General features: G+C 38.2%; 2 protein-coding genes across 2 annotated transcripts; one reads left to right on the top strand and one right to left on the bottom strand.

Moving 5' to 3' along the window:
- Positions 1-435: 435 nt before the first annotated feature.
- Positions 436-2,076, bottom strand: LOC306906569 (chemokine XC receptor 1-like). Its single transcript, XM_079478098.1, has 2 exons — positions 1,946-2,076; positions 436-1,843 (listed from the first exon to the last, which is right to left on the bottom strand). The coding sequence occupies exon 2, from the start codon at positions 1,776-1,778 to the stop codon at positions 768-770; it is 1,011 nt and encodes a 336-aa protein (XP_079334224.1). The 5' UTR covers positions 1,779-1,843; positions 1,946-2,076; the 3' UTR covers positions 436-767.
- An 811-nt stretch (positions 2,077-2,887) lies between these two features.
- Positions 2,888-20,671, top strand: fyco1a (FYVE and coiled-coil domain autophagy adaptor 1a). The gene is made up of 18 exons (XM_079478072.1): positions 2,888-3,052; positions 3,959-4,065; positions 4,499-4,605; positions 4,710-4,835; positions 6,309-6,415; positions 7,068-7,211; positions 7,358-7,451; positions 7,641-10,091; positions 10,903-10,995; positions 13,405-13,523; positions 13,767-13,934; positions 15,658-15,810; positions 16,274-16,497; positions 17,259-17,394; positions 18,515-18,601; positions 18,685-18,895; positions 19,052-19,161; positions 19,396-20,671. The coding sequence occupies exons 2-18, from the start codon at positions 4,005-4,007 to the stop codon at positions 19,469-19,471; spliced, it is 4,467 nt and encodes a 1,488-aa protein (XP_079334198.1). The 5' UTR covers positions 2,888-3,052; positions 3,959-4,004; the 3' UTR covers positions 19,472-20,671.
- Positions 20,672-20,884: the final 213 nt, after the last annotated feature.

Consider the following 20,884-nt stretch of genomic DNA (forward strand, 5'->3'; position numbering starts at 1 on the left):
TGCATACCCCCCCTGGTCTTCTTGTAGATTTGCAGTCTTTTTCTGTAATTTCACGTCTTTTGACTGTACGTCTGTTGTTTCAACAAACGCGATTTAAAAAAAAATTGTAATTCAAATTTTGGACATTAAAGGCTGAAAAATCCCAAATAATGCTTTGTGTTTCATGTTTGATACATATTTAGATTTTCTCTTTGGTGAGAATAATCAATTATACACGCAGCTATTCTTTGTCTGTATGAATGTCACAGTCCATGCTTCATTAAGGCCAATGTTCCCATCAAGGTACTGTATGTCCATCTTGCTGACAAAAATAACATTTGCTGACAAATTCACAGAATATTACTGAAAACATTGGACGTGTATTTTCTTATTTGTGTTGAAACTTTCATTTTGAATGCTGTAAAAATGATTCATTCCACAAACAGGAAAACCAAGAACACCAAAAGTAATTTTATTAAATACAAATGTCATCTGCTTATCAAGTGTTAAGCATTCTGGTCATGAAAAGGTTGTGTTGTAATGGAATAAATATTCTGATATATATTCTTGTTTTTATCTTTAGATCTGTTTCATGGTTTTGCAGCTGAAGAGTCAACCAATAACAGGAAGTAGACGGTATATGACAACAGTTCTGAGGATATTTAAAAACTTGTTAAACATGGGATGTTTTTCTCAGAATTGTGCGAAATAAACGATCTATTCTGTACATTATTTTCTAACACTCGCAGTCGATTCATCACATTCTGTAACAGTGCTTGAGTTTTGTGTTAGTACATTGAACCCAGAGAATGAATTTTTGCCGATCTGCCTGGACTGAAATCCAAGTTTTTTTTTGGTTGAAAAAGTCTCTGCAGAATCATTTTTAAATGATTCCTGAACTTCACGCCAACAAACACGTAAAACACAGGATTCAGACAACAGTGTGAGAAAGCCAACAGTCTGCAAGCAAAAAACGCATACTCGAGGTTAATGCTCACATGACATATTGTGAACTGGGAAAAACGAAGATCCGTCAATGATCTGAGGAACATAACAATGTTGTACGGAGCCCAACCGATAAAAAACACCAATGAGATGCAAAGTATAAGTCTAACGGTCTTGTGTCTCTTATTTGTTCGTGCTTTGGTTATGGTTTGAAGCATTCTAGTATAGCAAAAGCCCATGATGAGAAATGCTATGAAGAAAAAAGCATTTTGAAGATAAATGATGGCAAGTTTTATTTCATTACTGTCGTATTCACAATATGTGTTTGTAGGTGGTTCTTGAATAACTTTACTTCGAAGTGTTACAAGCAGCGCCGTTCCTCCACTCAGCATCCATACGATGATGATGGAAGCGATTGAAAATCCTCTGCATCTCTCCCAGTCCGAGAGAGGATGGACCACTGCCATATAACGCTGAACGGTCATTAGAGTTAAGAACAACACGCTGCTATAAAATCCAGCGTAGAACACAAACTTCACGGCTTTGCAGCCGACGTCTCCAAACGTCCAACCCCAGATGTAGTATGAGGCCCAGAACGGAAGTCCAAAAGTGAAGAGCAGATCTGACAGAGCTAAGTTGAGAATGAGGACGTTGGTGAGGGATCTGAGGCTCTCGTAAAGCGCCAGGACGATGAGAACCAGAATGTTACCGATACAACTCAACACAACCACTACTGTGAAAAAGACGGGTATGAGAATGGATCCCACCTTCAGCACATCTTCTTTATGGCAGATCTCGTCTGGATAATCAGTGTCATATTCATAACCAGGACTACTAGTATTCTTTTCAGTCATGATATAGCAAATTCAAACCAGCTCAGGTTTTCTGTGATGATGTGTGACGACCATTAATGCATGAGCTATGTTTGGTTTTAGGGGAAAAGAGAAAAGTTAAATCAATCACTTCAAGTTTCGCAACCTTTTCAAATGTTAGATGCTAAAAAGTAAATGTTTGTTCTTACCTGGATTGCTGTTAGTTGGACTGTAAGCTGATTATAAAATCAAAGGCTTACGAGAAATGTTTCAAATAAGGAGCTGACTATAGCTTTTAAAGAAGAATGCGTGGCAGAATAACTTTGGGGAACTTATGTGCAAGCTCTTATATGTTTTGCTTTACTTCCTTTTTATTGGTAAAGGAATCAAATCCTCAACGGAATAGAAAGTTGGCACGTCAGTGAAAGTAGATTTTTGATGTTTCCTTGTATAGACAGGTGTGTTACAGATAGTCCACTTGAATGGGCTGAGGACAGTGAGCCTGGTTAATGGCCCTGAACATCATTTTGACACTTAACATACATTAATGTATGTTTTATAAAAGCACTATACACCCATTTTAGGAGTGGCTAAAACCCCTTAAAGACAGCATGAAATCCAACTTTATTTTGGTTGGAGTATTGTAGTATTTTTATAATTGGACGAAATCGAGTCCAGCCTGACATTTCTTTTTCAAATTTCAGAAACAAATTCCCAAAACCACCTCTTCAAAATTATAATGTATTGTATTGTATTGCATTGCATTTATTATCCTAAATTACATTACATTAAAATTATATTACTTTACATTATATTACATTATCCTACTTTACATTACATTACATTACATTATATTTATTATCCTACATTACATTAAACTACAATATAATGTAATGTGATGTAATGTAATATAATTGCAATGTAATAACATTATATAATATTATATTATATTTATTATCCTACACTACATTATATTACATTATATTTCATTACATTACTATATTGTATTTTTTGTATTGTATTGTATTATATTATATTAAATTGTTTGTTATTTATGCTGTAAAACGGAAGTTTGTCCCGGTGATCACGTGATTCGTATTTCTCTCAACCAACCTATGGGCGGTGCTTTCTGTTCGCGTCCTGCGGTTGGCAGAGACAACTGTCAGTCACTGACTGTAAACCAGCACGGTCGTGTAGTCCTGTAAACAAGTGTCCTGGATGATTTTAATAATAACTCAAATATGTCAAATGTTTATTGTTTCGACGACATTAATCATCGTTTTACAGACGTACAAAGATAATAAATGTGTGCCAACGTAAGTTTGGAAGTTTTTTTTATTTCGTTTTTACTGTCACACTTCGTCCTGTCGACAGGCTGTTATTTGATATTATTTGTTTGACCGCAGTTCAGGTTTTGCTTGTTATTTTTGTCGTGATATATTTATTCGACTTCACTGTAACACTCGTTTAAACACGTTTGTTTGTCTACATCTTTAAACTGTTCGTTGTTGGTGTAATATAGTCGTATATTGTGTCTCTCATATTTGTATACACAAGAGAGCTTGTGATTTGACATCATTAGTTATGGACAGCTGTGGAGAAAATCCAGTTTTAAATACGGAAAACAAATGACATTTCGTTAAATGGTAAAATGCCATCGAATCACAGGCACAAAAACTGTCCTGAAAACTAAATGATGTACATTTATATATGGATAGAAACTCGTTGGGTTCGTAAAAATGGTTTTCTGAGAAGACAGATGGTCGTGTAACAGGTTTGTCTTGTGTTTGCAGGTGTCACCTGATGTTTGATGTTTTCTTATGTAATCCAGTGCATGTGGTGGCCACTACATCAATAAGTGTTTACTGTACGACCATATAAACATCTTTATTTTTACAATGTTTGATATTCTTAAGTATTTATTTGTATTTCTGTCACCAGGTCAAGTTCAATCTTGTTTTGAGCTTTTATTGGGCACTAGTTCTTTGGTAGTGTTTGACTTAAAAATATTAAACTCTCATATTATATGTGTGTTTTAAAAACAATGGTCTAGGCTTTATGAAGAACGTCAGCACCATGTCCATGCTGTTATGTGTCGTGGACCGTTTTTGCTTATATATCTCACTCTATCTATATACTGCGTCTCTATAATAATGAAAAACAATGTGGGTATTTTATTGTCTGTGTTACTTATCAATGTGTGTGATTGTTTTGCTCCGCAGACTACAAGTGACCTCTTGACCAGGTTGGCAGGAAGCTAGTCGGACCATGGCCGCTGGTTCTTCAGTCGGAGAGAGCCAGCTTCAACGGATTATCAGAGAATTATACGGTACTGTGTGTGTCTGTGGATGGATTTCTGTTTGCCAAAATGGAAGAAAGCAAAAAGGATGAGACCGAGAACTTGATTGTTAGGTAAAAAGAGAGTCTCTACTGTGGCCCTGTCGCATATTTTTCAGCATTCAGGGTTCAACGGAGGATGAAAAAATCAGAGAGTTGTTTCAGTTCCTGAGGTTGTTGAAATATAAATAGGACTAAAATAAGAGAAAAGGAAACAGAAATAAATGCAGTTATGTGTAAAACCTAAATAATGGTTTCTAGAGTAATAATCACAGGTGGAAAAGACAATAGCCCCTGAAACTGGGAGAGATATGTGCTGGAAATAGACTATTTAATGTAACATTGGATTCTTCTTTCCATAAAGTATCAAAGTGTGCCTATTCGCATATAGTTATCGTTCCTTTGGTGGATATTTCTTATCATAGATGCCGTATCCGAGCTGGCAAAAGAGTACCAGGAGAATGGAGAGCCCATTACAGATGACAGCTCTAACCTGCATAAGTTCTCATACAAACTGGAGTACCTGCTACAGGTCAGAGATACAAAACAGAACTTGATCTTATGGCATTAGCTTTTCCCCCAAAAAATCTTGTTTATTGAGTCTTCTCTCAGTATTGTGTTTTTGTCTTTGTCTAGTTTGACCAGAAGGAAAAAACAACATTTTTGGGTTCCAAAAAGGACTACTGGGATTATTTCAGTGACTGTTTGGCCAAAATCAAAGGAGCAAATGATGGAATTCGCTTTGTTAAATCTATTTCAGAGGTAATTTGTGTCGGCTTCCTTCATATCTACACACATTTGTGGTTGTGGGTTGTTTATTGTAGTAGTGGACATGTGCCCACACACACACACACAAGCCTTTTGTCTGGACCTTCCTATCTGCTGGTTACAGTTCAGTTTTTTGACCGAAACACAAAAGATTTCAGGGTGTGATCGTTCAGTTCCATTGTGTGGCTAAACAAGATTGAAGGACCCAAATGCCATGTTCTTTTAAAAATGCCACTTCCGTGTGACGGATAGTTGATATTGTCCTCATTGTGTTAGATGTATTGTCTTAATGTTATGGAGTAATGCCACAGAGATGACAATTTCCTCATGATGCGTTGCGGCCAGTTTCAGCAGTGGAGTTCCAGTTTGATAAACTCTAAACGTTAACCAACTTCGACTATATTGCTAGATATAGAAATTGGCTTCATTTTATCTATGTGATTGTCTATCACATCCGTGAAATCCTTTGTATTTTGGTTGTTAAAGTGATTTTGCAGTTTATATACAATAGAATATAATTTGATAAATGAATATTTTTTCTTTTATATTTAAAACATATCTACGTCAAACACACGCATATATTTATATCCAACATTAAAGAGATACTTCACCCCAAAAAATCTCTCATCATTTACTCACCTTCGGCACTTTTGACTACCATTGTATTTTTTCCTAATATGGTTTTTCAATGGTGGCAAAATCGGCCTGGTTATTATAAGCATTCTTCCAAATATCTTTCTTTGTGTTCATCAGAACAAATGTATACAGATTTGGATCTTCTACACTTCTACAGTGGCCAAAAAATGATTTGGACACATTTGTATATCACATATAAAATGTTTGAGTGCTTTTGATGTTAATAGCTAAATATAAAAACATGTATTTTAAAGAAAGATATTATATAGTGCAATATAACAAAATCAAAAGTTTTATTTAAATTAAATTCATGTTTATTTGTACAGTGCTTTTCACAGTGTACACTTTTGCAAAGCAGCCATACACGACGACACAATGTAAAATACATAAAATCCAGAGGTGGCAACGACTAAAATGTTTTTCCACATAGATTTGTTGTCAGATGTAAGTAGAGTATGTCCATATTTAATGTGAAAAATGTCACCTGTGGTAATTCTGCTTGGACATCTGCATGAACTGAGTTCATACATCTACCTCAAATGACCAGCTTATTAAACATAATGGCTCAGAAAAGTGAAGTTAGTTCTGAGAGTTTCCACCCAGTTTGACGTTTGTCTAAATCTAAATTATGCTAAATTGCTTGTAATGCTCCTCATTTGGATAAAAGCATCTGCAAAAGTACTTAATGTAAATTTAATGCAACAACATTCATACGTTTTAAGTGCACATACACTGTGATTTGTATGCACACTATGATGCTTACTTGACCCATTCTTGAGGGTGGAGTGATGGAGAAAGCTCTGCTGATCTATGTGTTTTCCTCACTTTTAGCTGAAGACATCTCTGGGTAAGGGCAGAGCGTTCATCCGTTACTCACTGGTACACCAGCGACTGGCTGACACGCTTCAGCAATGCCTCATGAACCAGAGGGTCACCAGGTAACACCCGTGATCACCTTGTTTTTTCTTCAGTACACTAAAAATGTGTTTAAACCCTTAGTCAATACTTGGAATGTGTTCCTAAAGCTATTGGTAAAGAATGTGGCAAAAAGGTCATGGGTTTGAATCCCATGAGACATAAATTCTGATGAAAAAACACATACCTACGTATACCTGCTTCGAGTTAAAGCATCTGCCAAATGCATTTGTGTAGATACATGTACTAGATACAAGATATTTACATTTAAAGACCAACACCAGTAGTCTCAACCATAAAAGGCAAAAACACTGCTGTTCTTTCTTTATTGAGTTAGTAGAGTTGTATTATTACACTAATACAAAGATCGCTTCCCAAGTCGCGTTTTACTTCTTTAAAACAGCTTCCCTGTTCCCTTCCAAAAACATAATGGCATTTACTCAAGGTGCATTTGTTTATAATGTTGATGTTTGGTATTTGGTTTGAGTTTCCTCTTTTTTAGGACTGATTCTTTAGGAAGACAATACAGTGTTTGTATTAAAAGAAGTGTTTAGAAATCACAGTGCCAATTATTTATTGATTTAATCAATGAATAGTTTGTATTACTGTTAAAAGCGGTTCCCATGACTTGGTGAAAATTCCAAGGTCAGATATTTTTCTGGTCTTTTTCTGTAGCGACTGGTATAATTCCCGGAGCCCGTTGCTAAAATCCCATCTTAGTGTTGACATCGTAACCTACCTCTATGAGCTCAACGATGTTCAATTTGATGTGGCATCCAGAGGTCAAGACCTTGACTCGACATGGCCTACGTTTGCAAGGTAAGACGGGAAATGGTTTTCGGTAAGAAATGAATATAAATACAAATAATTACATAAAAAATATTAGTATAAAATCAATCCTAAAATGTGGTTCTTTATAATTAAACAGTTTAACTTACATTTTTTTTAATGTAATTGTGCCACAGGAGGACGCTGGGTATGACCAGTTCTCCCAGTCACATGTGGAAACCACCAAGCCGTAGTTCCAGTATTAACAGTCTGGCTAGCACCTATTCACAGGTACCAGTGCACCTTCCATACACATTTGTTTTGTAAGCAGCGCATAAATAAAATTTACAATACCATTTAACTTTCTGAACCACAAACACTTGCAACAAGTTTAGATCCAGCAGATGGCAGTGTTTGTCTCATGTTTAAATCCCCTCTGTCAATTTTTTCTCTCTGTCTCTCTCACCAACATTTTAACAGGCCCATGAGTTCCCCGGTAGTCCAGACTTTGGACCTGGCCCTCTAACAGACACGTCTATGCAAAACTCCAGCATACTAAATGAGTCTTCCATCAGCGCTGTAGAGGAACTCCAGCTGGAGCTGGATCAGTCGGAACTAAAGCAAAGAGAGCTGCTCGAACGGATCCGACAATTAGGCGGCGAGTCTGCCGAGCTCCACGGGGTCGTGGTGGAACTCCAAAGGCAGCTAGACGTTTCACTGGCTGCCCAAGCCAACCATCAGGAGCTCCAGAAGAACCTGCAGGTGCTAGCCGAGAGAGAACGCAACTTGTCCCACGAGCTGGAGGTCCTGAGGGGACGAGAGAGCATCAGAGAGGCTTCCCATAAAGACCTCCAAGACACCCTGGCGGTGGCGGAGAGGAAAAATGAAGAACTGATGGCTAAGCTAGACGGAGTGCTGGATGAGAAAGGACAGAGAGTGGCCAGTGACTTCACCTCTGCCCAGAAGATTCATCAACTGTTAAATGAATTGAAGGAGGCAGAAAAGTTACGAATGGAAGCTCTGGCGGAGGGAGAAGAGAGGAGGAGGCAGGCAGAACGTCTGGCTGAGGATATCAGAATTAAGGATGAAGCACTTAAAGAAACAGTGGGCAGATTAGACACTTTAGTGGAGGAAATGCAGACAAAGGCAGGAGAGCAGCGTAATGCCATAAACCAACTAGCAATGCGAGAGAAAGAGACAGGCGACCTGCAAATGCAATTGCAGGAAGTCCAAAATGCCATGGAAAGAATGGAAAAGCAGAGCAAGAAGAACAAGAAGGAAATGCAGGAGGATAAAGAAGACCTTGAGAAGATGAGTTTTCAGTTACAAACCCTGCAGTCACAGCTAAAGACTAAAGAAGCTGATCTTATCTCCAGTTCCAAGAAATTCCAGTTACTGGAAACAGAATCAGAGAAGCTTAAAACCAAGAACCAGAGTTTAGATGAGACAGTAAGCCAAATGGAAGCTAACCTCAAAAACCAAACCAAAAAGATTGAACACTACCAAGATAGATGTGCTGAGCTTGAGGAGCAACATTCCAAGCTCCTCCAGACGGCGAACAAGAATGAGGAGACCACAAAAGAGTTGATGGAGAACAAATGTCAAATAGAAAACGAGCTGGCTGAATTGAAAGCCTCTGAGAAGCAGTTGCAAGCACAGATCGATGATGCCAAAGTTAACGTGGATGAACGAGAGCAGCGGATGAGAAACGAGAACAAGAGTCTGGATAAATGTCTGCATAAGGCTAACATGCAGCTGAAGGAATCGGACAGCGCCGTCCGCACGCTGGAGAAGGAGAACAAGGACCTCGTGGAGGTTCAGGCGAGTCTCAAAGGATCTCTCACAGCCATGCAGGAGGAGATACGTAACATCAACGGCCAGATCTCAGATCTTGAGAAGAGTCTCGGGTCTGCAAGACGCAACGAAGAACATTTGACGGTACAAGTGAAAGAGAGAGATTCCCAACTGGAGGAAAGGGAGAAGCTGTGTGAGGAGCTTCAAGTGAAGGTGGAGGATCTTGAAGAACAGAAGAGAGAGTTGGAAACGGAGAAGAATAAGACAGAGAGGGCGTTTGTTAAACAAACAGAGATGATCAAGAGTCTAAAAGCGCAGACGAAGGTTGCAGAGAAGGCCCAACTTGAACAAAGCAGATTTCAGGCCAAAGAAACCCAAGAGATAACTTCCAAGGTGAATCTTTTGGAGAATCAGCTAGGATCGAGTGTTATAGAGGTAACCCGACTTCAGGAGGAGGTGTCTTATCTTAGGGCTAAACTTCACAGCGCTGTGGAGGACAGGGATAAAATACAACCAAGACTGGAAGTGACCGAAGCATCCTGTGCAGAACTTCGAACCTTGACAGAGCAACTGAAGAGGCAGACCGAAGAGCAGAACCGACTGCATGTGAACGAACTTCTGCAGGCTAGTGAACGGGTCGAGGCCGTAACATCGCAACTGGATCAAGAGACGTCTTCACGTTCTCGGTTAGCTTCCCAACTCACATCTGTCCAAGAGGAGCTGGTAGAGCTCAAAGCACAGAATGAAAGATTGGTCCTGGAGAATACAGAGACGAGGGAAAGTCTCCATCGGGCCAACACGGAAATGGCCGAGTTGGGAATGACGATTTGCCAGCTGACGGCAGAGAGGGAGGAAGCAAGGGAACGGTGGGCGGCCGAAGCTGCTCGGATAGAAGAACTACAAGAGCAGGGTGAGAAAGAAACGGACCGACTAAATGCCAGCTTGGTGGCTCTTCGACATGAAAACGCTAGTTTGCAAGAGGAGCTCCAGGAGGCGGAACAACTTGCGGACAATGTGATGGCATTTAAAGAGGTGCTGGACAAAACCGAGGGTGAACGGAACGCAGCGCGAGAGGAGATCGCAACGGTGAAATTTCAGATGAGCACAGAGGGAATGGCCTACAAGAATCAGTTAAAGGTAAAAATAAAATGATCTTGAAATCGATCACTTAAATCACTACAAATTCATCTAGTCTATAGCTTTGTCATTTACAATTTCCTTTATTTTAGTTTTTTCATTTTATTGTAGATTAATAATATTTTGAATTACATTATGTTAATTTAGGTAACATTTTTCTGTATTTTGTTAAATGCTTTGGTCATTTCATTATAATGATTTTTGTAATATTTTAAATGTATTTTATTTCAGGTTTAGTTTGTGTTTTCTGTTCAGAATTATAGTACCACAGCTGAAACTTGTTTCATTTAATTTATTGTTGAAATAAAAGTACCAATATATTATAAAAGATATTTGGTCCTAGAGCTAGTTGATGAAACACCAACGATATTTATTGATGGTACACTTTTCAATAACGGTAGATACATTTACAATATTTATTTCAGTTTTTGTTTCTAGTTAATCATTTCAGTGCCACAGCTTAAATTATTTCATTTAATTAATTAATTAATTTGTTAACTAAATTAAGGGATGGGCGATGAAACGATAACAATATTTTCTTATAGCAGACCTACGATAGAAAAATATTAAATATTTATTTCAGTTTTAGTTTAATTTCCAGTTCATCATTTAAGTGCCAGAGCTTAAATTGATTTCAGTTGTTAAAATACAATTTGTAAATAAATATAAATTTTAAAATAATATTCAGGCTTATATTTGATTGATTTCAATTAACAGAAATGTTTTAATTATTGTAGTTTTCGTAAACAACAAAATAGAAACGTCTGTCTATTGCATGTATTTTTTATATCTATTTCCTGTTTTAATCTAGCATCTTAATGAAGAGCTTGAGGGTTTGAAAACTCAATTTAACATGCAAATGGAGAAGACATCGGAGCTGGAGGCCAAAGCATCAGAATTAGAGGTCCGTACATGTTTCAAAGACATTGCAATGCCACAATTAGGCTCATGTTGAGCCATGTGAATTGCGTGAATGAGGATTGAATGCAATATCATCCATTTTCATTTTAATTGGCTTCTTGTCAATGATATGAACATTATCATCTGTTCATGCTGTATATCACTGTGCTCATCAGTAGTATCCATCTCTTTAGCAGTGTTTTATTAGGCAGTGGATGTGTGATCTATGGCTGCTCCTTTTGTTCTCGCTCATTTAAGACTCACTCTGAGGGAACTGAAGGAGATTAAGGTTAATTGCCAGACAGTGATGAATAATTTCACTTTCATTAAACCTAGAATTAGAAACAGTGCACACTATTTCCTGCAGATATTTATCAGTTAGAGTACAAGTGCCACCGTGATCATTCTCCCGGATACTGTTCTTTCAAGTTGCAAAACATGAACGCTCTTTGTTATATCGCGCTTACATGCAATTCTTTACACGAGGGGAGATTAATTACATATTTACACTATCTTCCTTCGGGAAACTGTACTGTAGATGTACCACGGTATGGTGATGGTATCCGAGAGTACAATCCTTAGTGAGCACGCCTACTGATAAATGTAATGTAAATTTTCGGACATCTGCCAAATGTATAAATGTGAATGTAATACAATGGTTTTTTATAATGTATATACCATAGTACAGAATTATTGGGAATAGGAACAGTTCACCCAAATAAGGGTCCAGATTGACTTTCCATTGTAGGAATAAAACTGACTGTTGTCAAGTCAATGGAGACCATTTTTGGGTGAACTATTCCTTTAAGTTGCTACTTCGATAGTACTGCTATCTAATAACAAATAAAAACATCCCAGTAAATATAAAAACATCTTATTAATATAACTGAGAAGGGGCTAAGCTGAAAAATAAATACTGACTTGGTCATTTGTCTTGTTTTCCAGTTCTTATATGAAGATACATTTCTTTGAGAATCCAAATTACCCAAAGACATTTGCACAGTTTCATAGACAAGGCCTAAGACTAGATCCTGTCTAAAATTAGTGTTTGAGCTGTCTGAACTGAAAATAAATTGCACTGACGTTTCTTAAAATAGGTTAGTGCCATTGTTTAACATCTTAAGATGAACACCAGTAATGTTTTTAACTAAGGCAATTTAATAAAAGCAGCTTAAATATCCTTATTTAACTAACACCGTGTCTACACCCTGTACAGCTTGTTCTAATGAGTTTGTCGCGTTGCGCCGCATCCAGTGTGGATAAAATGTAAAATTATAATGGGTTCCGATGCGTTCTGTTGTCTTCCGGTGTAGACACGGTGTTAGGCATAGTACTGGCTTCGGCTGGGCCTTTTCTGTCACACCGGGCCATTAAGTCTTGTTTTCTGAAAGAATTAAGTGAACTAATGTTTAAAATAAAAAAACATATCATAAAATAAGCCCCCTTGAAGTGAACTACTCATATTGAGCGTTCAGAAATCATAACATAAAAACACTAAGTAAGAAATCATTTTATTGCAGTGTGGCGTCATGTGGTGTAAGATCCGCAGCCATTCATTTCCGTATTTTGTGGGTAAAATGAAAAATACCAAAATGTTTTTTGAGGACAATCTCAGTCGGTGGCATCTCTGACTCTTCATTTCTGGTGTGGCAGAATCAATCTGTGCCAGGTTCAACATGACCGCCCTAGTCATTTCATATCAATTTAAAAATGGCGTTGAAAGCGTCTACATCATTTGATGAATATCATATAGCACCACTCACAGACCTGTAACGGAACTAATGACAAATGAAATATACAGAAAATAGTGCAATAACTGTAGTGAAGTCATCGACAATACAGAAACATTATTACTACAAAACAGCCCGTTTAATACATCATAGCGAGTTTAAAATGGATGACATTGACTCGTAAAGTAAAACAAATGATGCATGACGATGTAATTTCAAAAGAAAATGAGTCAGTGACTTTCCTGTTGAGATCCGTGAGGGATTGAATTTAAATTTAAATCATAGCAAGAGCGTTTCACCACGACGTTTGGCTTTGAAGTTTTAATCCGACCATGTTAACATGCAGATATGAATACAGATGTGACTGTAATTGACCGGTGTCAAGCACTTGCTTTAGGAGTGAGGAGACGGTGCTTTTTAAACAAATGTTACAGGAAATAAACATAAATCGATTTACAGAAGGACGGGTGCACCGTAATTGTGTCACATTTGAAAAGGTCACTTTAGAAAGGTCTACGCACACTTTCATTTTCTCAGATGTCTCCTTGTAATATGCCATTTACCTAGGCACGCAGATATACTGTAAGTAGTGCTTTAACCAGGTGCATCTATAAATGTGATCGATTGTGTAATAAATGAGGAACGACCCGTTTATTTGTTGGTTTGTTCATTTCTACTTTCAGGTAGTGAATACAGAATACTCCCGTTTGATAGAGGAGAAGGATTCGCACATCATTAATTGCGAGGCTTTGATCTGCGAGCGTGAGGCTGAGACGCGGAAACTCCAGGAAAGTGTGAAAAGGTGAGCATTAAAAAACATGCGCACATGCAAAAGGGTATATGCAGGACAGGTAATGGATGTGCAGGGATAAAGCCGGTGTTAATGACAGATTGTCATTGTTTTTTACATCATGCCAGCGTATCACTAATGGATTTCCAAATGGAGCTTCCTCGTGGGAACCTGGAAGTGATTCGGTTTTACTCATTATTGGTTGGGGTTGCATGTTAATGCATTCGTATTAATTCCTCATTCTCTGTCTATCAGCGCTGAAGAGGCTCTTGGTGACGTAAGGTGTGAAAAGGAGGAGATGAAGCGGAAGTTGGATCAGGTGTTGACCGAGACTCAGAACCAGGAGATCAGAATGGTGGCTGAGTTGGATGATTTGTGCCAAACCAAGAATAACCTAGAGGAGAGACTCATTGAGCTTATTCGGTACGTCACGTGTAGGCTTGATCTCAATCGGTCACCCATAGTTCACCCCAAAGAAAAACTCTTGTCATCATTTATGTACCCTGGTGACTCAAAAGAAAGCTTTTCTGTCCATACGATGAAAGTCAATGTCCAATGTTGTTGGTTACCAAAGTTCTTCAAAATATCAAAAAGTCTGAAGTTTCAGTTTTAATATGTACAACATAACGATTGCAGAGCAGCTGAACGTTATTTTTTTGTTGCGCAAGCCTTCTTTTGTCAAGCGTTTCACTTGCATTTACATCTGAAGTGATTTATAAGTGTGTAATATTACAACAGAAGCAATTCCTGTTAAGATCGCAGACAGACGCAGATGAGTTTAGCATCTAAGCAGGAAGGCGAAACACGACATCGTTCTCCATCAATGCAAACATGAGGACGGTATGAAGAGCAATGCTCTCCTCATCACAATGTCCCTGATGGAAAACTCCATATTCTTCTGGAAAAAAAAACTTGAACGGTATGGCAAAATCACAGCAGCGAAATAGTGAGAGAAGGATTTACCCTGAAGCTTGCGTGGAGTCACGGAGTGTGCATTTGAAACCGCAGGTCAAGGAAGGTGTGTGATCGAAACGTTATTTAAACAAATCAATATGCAAAGGAATATATGACAGACTAAATTTAAAAGTGAAAATTGTGAATATTGTCGATATTAAATGAAATGATGAAAGGATGTTACCATAGCACTCTGCATTCTGTAATATTGTGTTTCGTAATGTTTAAGTATATCAGAAAGTAATACCATATATTCGCCATCGTAAATTAAACATTTTAACCTCTTTTCTTTTGTACTGAATGCAGCGTCGGCTATTTCACATCGTGACTTTTAACGCGTCTAAAAATAAATTCCCCTGAATAATTTCGACAGCTTTATCAGCATTGGAATAAATGGTTTCCAGCACGGCGCCAACTGTAAGTAGGCTCCCCGACACACAATGTGGACGTGAGCGTGCATAAGAGTCCATTTCTCTCACCACTTTGATCTTGCATGCCATATTGCGCTAGTCGCTTAACAACAAAAATCCTGACATCACACTCCAGAGACGAAAAGAGTTAAGCGAAACTTCTCTGAGAGTCTGACACAAACACAAAGAGATAAAAGCTTGGCTTTATTTCACATTCCTCAAGGCTTTGTTGTGGGATTTACTTTTATTCAAAATGGTAACTTCACTTTTATTATTTTTCTCTGAATCGCAAACCCATATAGACAGAGGCGAAACAATTAAGATGCCACCAAAGAAGTGTATTCTGAAAAGCACACGCCAAACAGCTTGTCGGAGGAAAATGCCGCTCGTTGTGGAATATATGTATTCATACGACCCAACAGCGGCCGATGCGATATGACTGAATAATTTCTCCCCGCTATGAAATGAAAAGGAAATAATTGAGCCATTGAAGGTGTCCCCAAGAGTGCATTCAATTTAGATCCATAGAGAAACTTTGTCTTTTTCTCTTTCTTTGAGTCCTTAAATTGTGCAGCTTGTATGGGAACTGTGTGCTCTTAGTTTTCTAAGCGATCAGACATATTTCCTTCACCAGGCAGAGGTTAAAACACAAGAAATAGTCACATTTATAATCTTACTTATTTAATAATCACTTATCTTTACCCTAGCAACTACCCTTAGCAACGCCATACGCTCCAGCATCACGGCAACGTGTTTTAAGCAAGCAGCCGTTTGTTTCATAGGGATAAAGATGCTCTGTGGCAGAAGTCAGATGCGCTGGAGTTTGAGCAGAAGTTGAGAGCAGAGGAGCAATGGTGGCTGGTGGATAAAGAAACCACGCGATGTCTGGATTGCCAGGGTCAGTTTACATGGTGGCTCCGTCGCCATCACTGCAGGTAATGGATTTTTGTATATAAATACACTTAGAAAAACCTTGAGAGACCAAGGGACTCATGGACTTCACTGGAATCATATTTAAATTGGACTCATGTGACAAAAGGAAACAAACATTTAAAATGATTTCTCTGTGTCAGAGGAGAACTGGCTCTCCCGGTTTTTTTCTCCATTTATTCATCATTGGAGTTTTGGTTCCTTGCCACCTTGCTGTGCTCACCGGGAGACTGCTGATATTAGATGAACTTCTGCAAATTACATTGACATTCATTTTAGTAGTGTAGTCCTCTTTGTTTTGACTATTTACACTATTTCATTTTCATGCATACATGGACATATTATAATCCATTGCTGAGCAGTGCATCGTTTGATCGTATTTTTGTTTTGACTGTTTCTTTATTAGGAATGTTTTGACCGTTTGTAAACGCCTTTACGTTTATCATCATGTTGTCTGTTTTCCTGCAGGCTCTGTGGCCGTATATTCTGTTACTACTGCAGCAACAATTTCGTCATGACAAAGAATGGAAAGAAGGAACGTTGCTGTCGCGACTGTTACACGCAGCATGACACCGTGGTGGAGCGATTCACGAGAACCGAACTCAACAGCCAATCAGAAAATGACACATCATCTCATGAGAACACTGCCAGCCAACTAGCGCCACCCTACATACCCACACCAAGAGTTACAGGTAAAAATGTGCAACCTCGCATAACAAAACGTTCCCTTTAAAAAGCATTCAAAATCTCTCTCTGTGTATAGTACTCTTTTTGATTTTGTATAAATATCTTTTTGTGAGTTTGAGAGATTTTTCATTCAAAGTACATTTGACAGGGAGAACTGTCAAACTCTGAAATACAGTATTATTCTGCTCAGAGCTCATTTGCACCTGAAGGATGTGATACAAACATTTGGGATTGCTGTTTAGTAAAGAGCAGTTCATGGTATAAATTGTATTTGACAGGTGAATGTCACCAGTGCATTGTGGCACGAGGTGATGTTTCTCGATGAGTCTTATTTAAATCTCCAAAAATAATAAATGTACTCATCAACTTATTAATATAGAGAAAAGTATCAGGTATCATGACAGCAATATGCTACTTTAGCATTACATTTACATTTATGCATTTGGCAGACGTCCTAATTTTACATAGGTATCTGCAATCCCCTGGGATCCAACCCACAACCTTGCGTTGTTAACAAAATGCTCTTACCACTGAGCTACAGGAAAGCATTGAATAATAATACTTAGACCCATTGTTTTTCAAACCCGTCTCACACCGTGTCTACGCCGGACACGACCAACGCGATGCGATACGACAAAAGACATTAAGATGAATTAAGAACCAGCAGGTTGTCATGTCGCATCGTGCCTGTCGCGTCCGGAGTAGACGCGGTGTTATTGGTTGATCTCATAGTAAGATTGATAACTTCTCGTGTCCTTTGATCCAGTGATGGATCCTACTGAGAAACATGATGATGGGGTGTTTGACATCATAACAGAGGAGGAAGTGAACGAGGTTTATGACAGCGACTCGCGCACCACCACCGGGTCACACGAGGATGACGGGGGACAAACCGGCGACCTGTAAGAATAAAAAACACATCATTACCGCTGTTATTGGACTGAATACATAACATGTGCATATGGATCCGTAACTCAGAACCTGATCTGATTCATATGAGTTTTTATTAAAAGTTGTAGCGTTTTCCCAACAATTTAGACAGTTTTGAGGTCTTTTTGTAAATTAAAGGGCTCATTGGAGTTGCCAAAGCTTTGCCATTGTGTAAAGTAGGCAGTAATCTGTTTTTATTCCTTAGGCAGTAAATACAATATTTATTTATATAGTTTTCAACCACAAAATATGGTAAGGAATGAAGGTAAATCAGATTAAACTTTACAGTAATTTTTTCATTTATAAACGTGAAGAAAAGAGCAAAACTAAAACCAATCCCATGTGCACAGTTTCTCTCTAAATGCTCCGTTTGCAGCAGCGATATCACGTTACTTAAGTCAGTATCAGCTGGTCTCTGATGCTTCTAGAAAATAAGTGTCAGACGCTGCAGGAAGTCCCGGAGGGGGTGAGATGGGCCGCAGGAGGCCCGATGACTGTCAATTTATGCGTTTCTTGCCGTCTTGCATACATTTCCTAACATTTGTCTCTCTAAATTGATCATCCGCCTTGTGTGTCATTCCACAGCAGCTTGTTTGTTTTCACTGGGCGTGAGCGAGGCTTCAGTAATTAAACACATTTGCCAGGAATGGAGAGAGAATCGATGATGAGAGATTGTTTATTGTTTTATTCTATGTGTGTGCGTGTTTGTTTTTTCCTGAATGAATTATGGTCCGAGTCATTAAAGAGACTAAAATTCTTTAATGAGGTGTGCAATTTGTTTAAGATTATATGTTGGTTTATTTATAGTACCTCCATTCAAGACATCACACAGTGGCCAAACCATTGATTTAAAAAAACAAACAAACATAACGGTAAATATTAAACTTTGCTTTAACTCGTCCCAAACTGTTTGTGCTGTGTGCATAAGCACTGCTGTCGTTTCTATAAATGATAAATAGGCGAAAATTGGATTATATTAAGGATTAGAATGCCATAGCAACCACAAAGCATTGTGACATTTAGTTAAAGTGCATCGCTCGAGGTTTTCGTAAAGACTTTTTATCAATTCAGGATGTTTGTTTTTTACAACAGCATCCCCGATGAGATAAACCCTGAAGAGCAGGAGATCTCTGGTGTACAGGATTCAGAAATCAACCTTCTTAAGTCAGGAGAACTCACGTTAGTATATTCCCTCAGAACACACACTCCATCCAGCACTTCCTCTTATTGCTGTTGTTGATTCTGTTCTTTTCTTTCTGTAGATCGTCTGTGCCTTTGGATATAGATGAGATTTCTCAATTTGGTGACGGTTCCCGTGAGCTGTTTGTCAAGTCAAGTTGTTATAGCGCCATTCCAATCACAACCGGCGATGGCGGCCCCATCATCAGCTGGGTCTTCTCCTCCGAACCCAAGAGCATCTCTTTTACTGTGGTGTACAGAGAGACGCTCGACGCACCTGTCGAGCAGGCTAAGGTTACACATACTGTATTACTGATAGCTAGCTTCATCGCTTTAACCCGCATGAACACATGGTGACGCAGGTGTCACAAACACTGTTGTTGTGATGTGAGATAACCCTGGCTCTTAATCCATTCGTTTTTGTCTTTCTGGGGTTTTTCTTTGCTTCAGGTCCTGATTCCACTGACACGCTGTAACTCGCACAAAGAGACCATACGGGGCCAACTGAAAGTCCGTATCCCCGGAGTCTACGTGCTCATATTTGATAACTCTTTCTCCAGGTACATTCGCACACAGCTGGTATTTATACACTACGGGGAGCCTGTGTTCATTTCCGTTCCATCCAGAAATATCAGCCTTTTACACTAATAGGATATACTGCTGATGTTTAATGAAAGAAAAAACCTCAATGAGATAAAAAGCTTAAATTCCCTCTCCCTCATTATAAGGCGGGAAAAATACAATAAAAAATTACCTTGTATCACATTGTGAGTCGATGTGTTTTGTTTTCCCAGATTTCTGTCCAAGAAGGTCAACTACCACCTGACCATCGAGAAGCCAATCATCTATGATGGAAGTGACTTCCCATGACGTTGTTTGTGATCCGTTTGTCGGTTTTATCCTTATTTATCTCAAACCTGTTTCTGTGTGCCAAGTCTTTCTCCTTCCATTGAGATTTATGGTTTAGTATAGTATAGTATTTTTGAATAGTTATGTTATGTCTTTTGATTTTTTTAAATACTGAAAGGTTTTCGACAACGTGTATCTCAACATGAACTATTACTTTTATCAGTAATACGGATTGTGAGACAATCATTTCAAGTTTTAAAATCGACACTAACACATCACACTACATGTATTTAAGTATCATATATGGCAGTGTAATCTTTAAGGTTACCTCCGTACACGGAAACACTATTGAGTATAAGCTAGATTTTAAAGCGTTGTTTAAAAGAAACAACAGAATAAAAAATGAAAACTGGTCCGTATAAAGCAATAAGCATTCTGTACTAGTATAATCGTTTTTACTCATGTTTTTTTTTATGTGTAGCCTTCATTGACAAGGTCAAATTGCACAGCAATGAAGTGAGCGATTGAAACACTATTATTACACACATGACATTTATTGCACACAGTGCATACATCATTTGTTTAATCCGTACATGTACAATAACTTTGCAATACCGCAACGTCTATTTTTTTGTCGATTCTGATGAAATGGCACGGACGTCGTACCCCTTTTGTGCATGGTATATTTTTACAATACAATATAGCACCGATGTCATGTTTTCTAGCTGATGAAATGGCCTTGCGATGTTAGTTACTCTGTCTGATGTGTCATGTTTTAAGCATTAACTGTTATGCAGGTTTTTTCCTGGAAGCGCATCAAACACCGCGACCGTTCACTGTGGATTTAAATGAACTGAATTCCACTTTATTCTTCGTTTTTTTAACCACTTTGAAAGCAGGACACATTCGTATTCAGGGTCGGGGTTCGTTTCTAATATTCTCGGTGACAAAGCTATACCTGCTGCTCCAATGAAGATCTGTTTATATATTTATAAGACATCTGAAGATACGTGCAATTTGAAATATTTTTATAAAAGGTCTTGTACTTTTCGAGAAGTCAGATTGTGTTTTAAATAAATGGCTTTTAAAGTGATTTTAAGGGCTTTTAGGCAATTGTGAATAATTCTTGAATGTCGCTGACGCATTTGTTCCTCTATGCAATCAGAGAAATGTTTACAAATTGCAAACCTGTTAAATGGAATAAAGTTGATTGGTTCAGTTAATACTGTGTTTGTAATTAAGAAACTAAATTACAAAGGTTTATTTGTGCATGTTTGACACGGGAGAGGTAAGACCGCCGCACTCCATTAAACACATTTAACACTATTATTGTCAATATTTCACAGTCATTGAATCTGGTGCAAATCATTGATTTTAAAGTTTGCTTTAGGAGTTAAAGTCTGCTCATTAGATCTCTTTGGTGACCCATTCCTA

This window comes from Barbatula barbatula (genome assembly GCF_947034865.1).
Source record: "Barbatula barbatula genome assembly, chromosome: 17".
NCBI classification, from domain to species: Eukaryota; Metazoa; Chordata; class Actinopteri; order Cypriniformes; family Nemacheilidae; genus Barbatula; species Barbatula barbatula.

Excerpts from the sequence above, each read along its gene's own strand:
- LOC306906569 (XM_079478098.1), bottom strand. The coding sequence starts at position 1,778 with ATGACTGAAAAGAATACTAGTAGTCCTGGTTATGAATATGACACTGAT.
- fyco1a (XM_079478072.1), top strand. The coding sequence starts at position 4,005 with ATGGCCGCTGGTTCTTCAGTCGGAGAGAGCCAGCTTCAACGGATTATC. Across the intron at positions 4,836-6,308 it reads TTGTTAAATCTATTTCAGAG|CTGAAGACATCTCTGGGTAA; the intron begins GTAATTTGTGTC and ends CCTCACTTTTAG. Across the intron at positions 7,452-7,640 it reads TGGCTAGCACCTATTCACAG|GCCCATGAGTTCCCCGGTAG; the intron begins GTACCAGTGCAC and ends ACATTTTAACAG.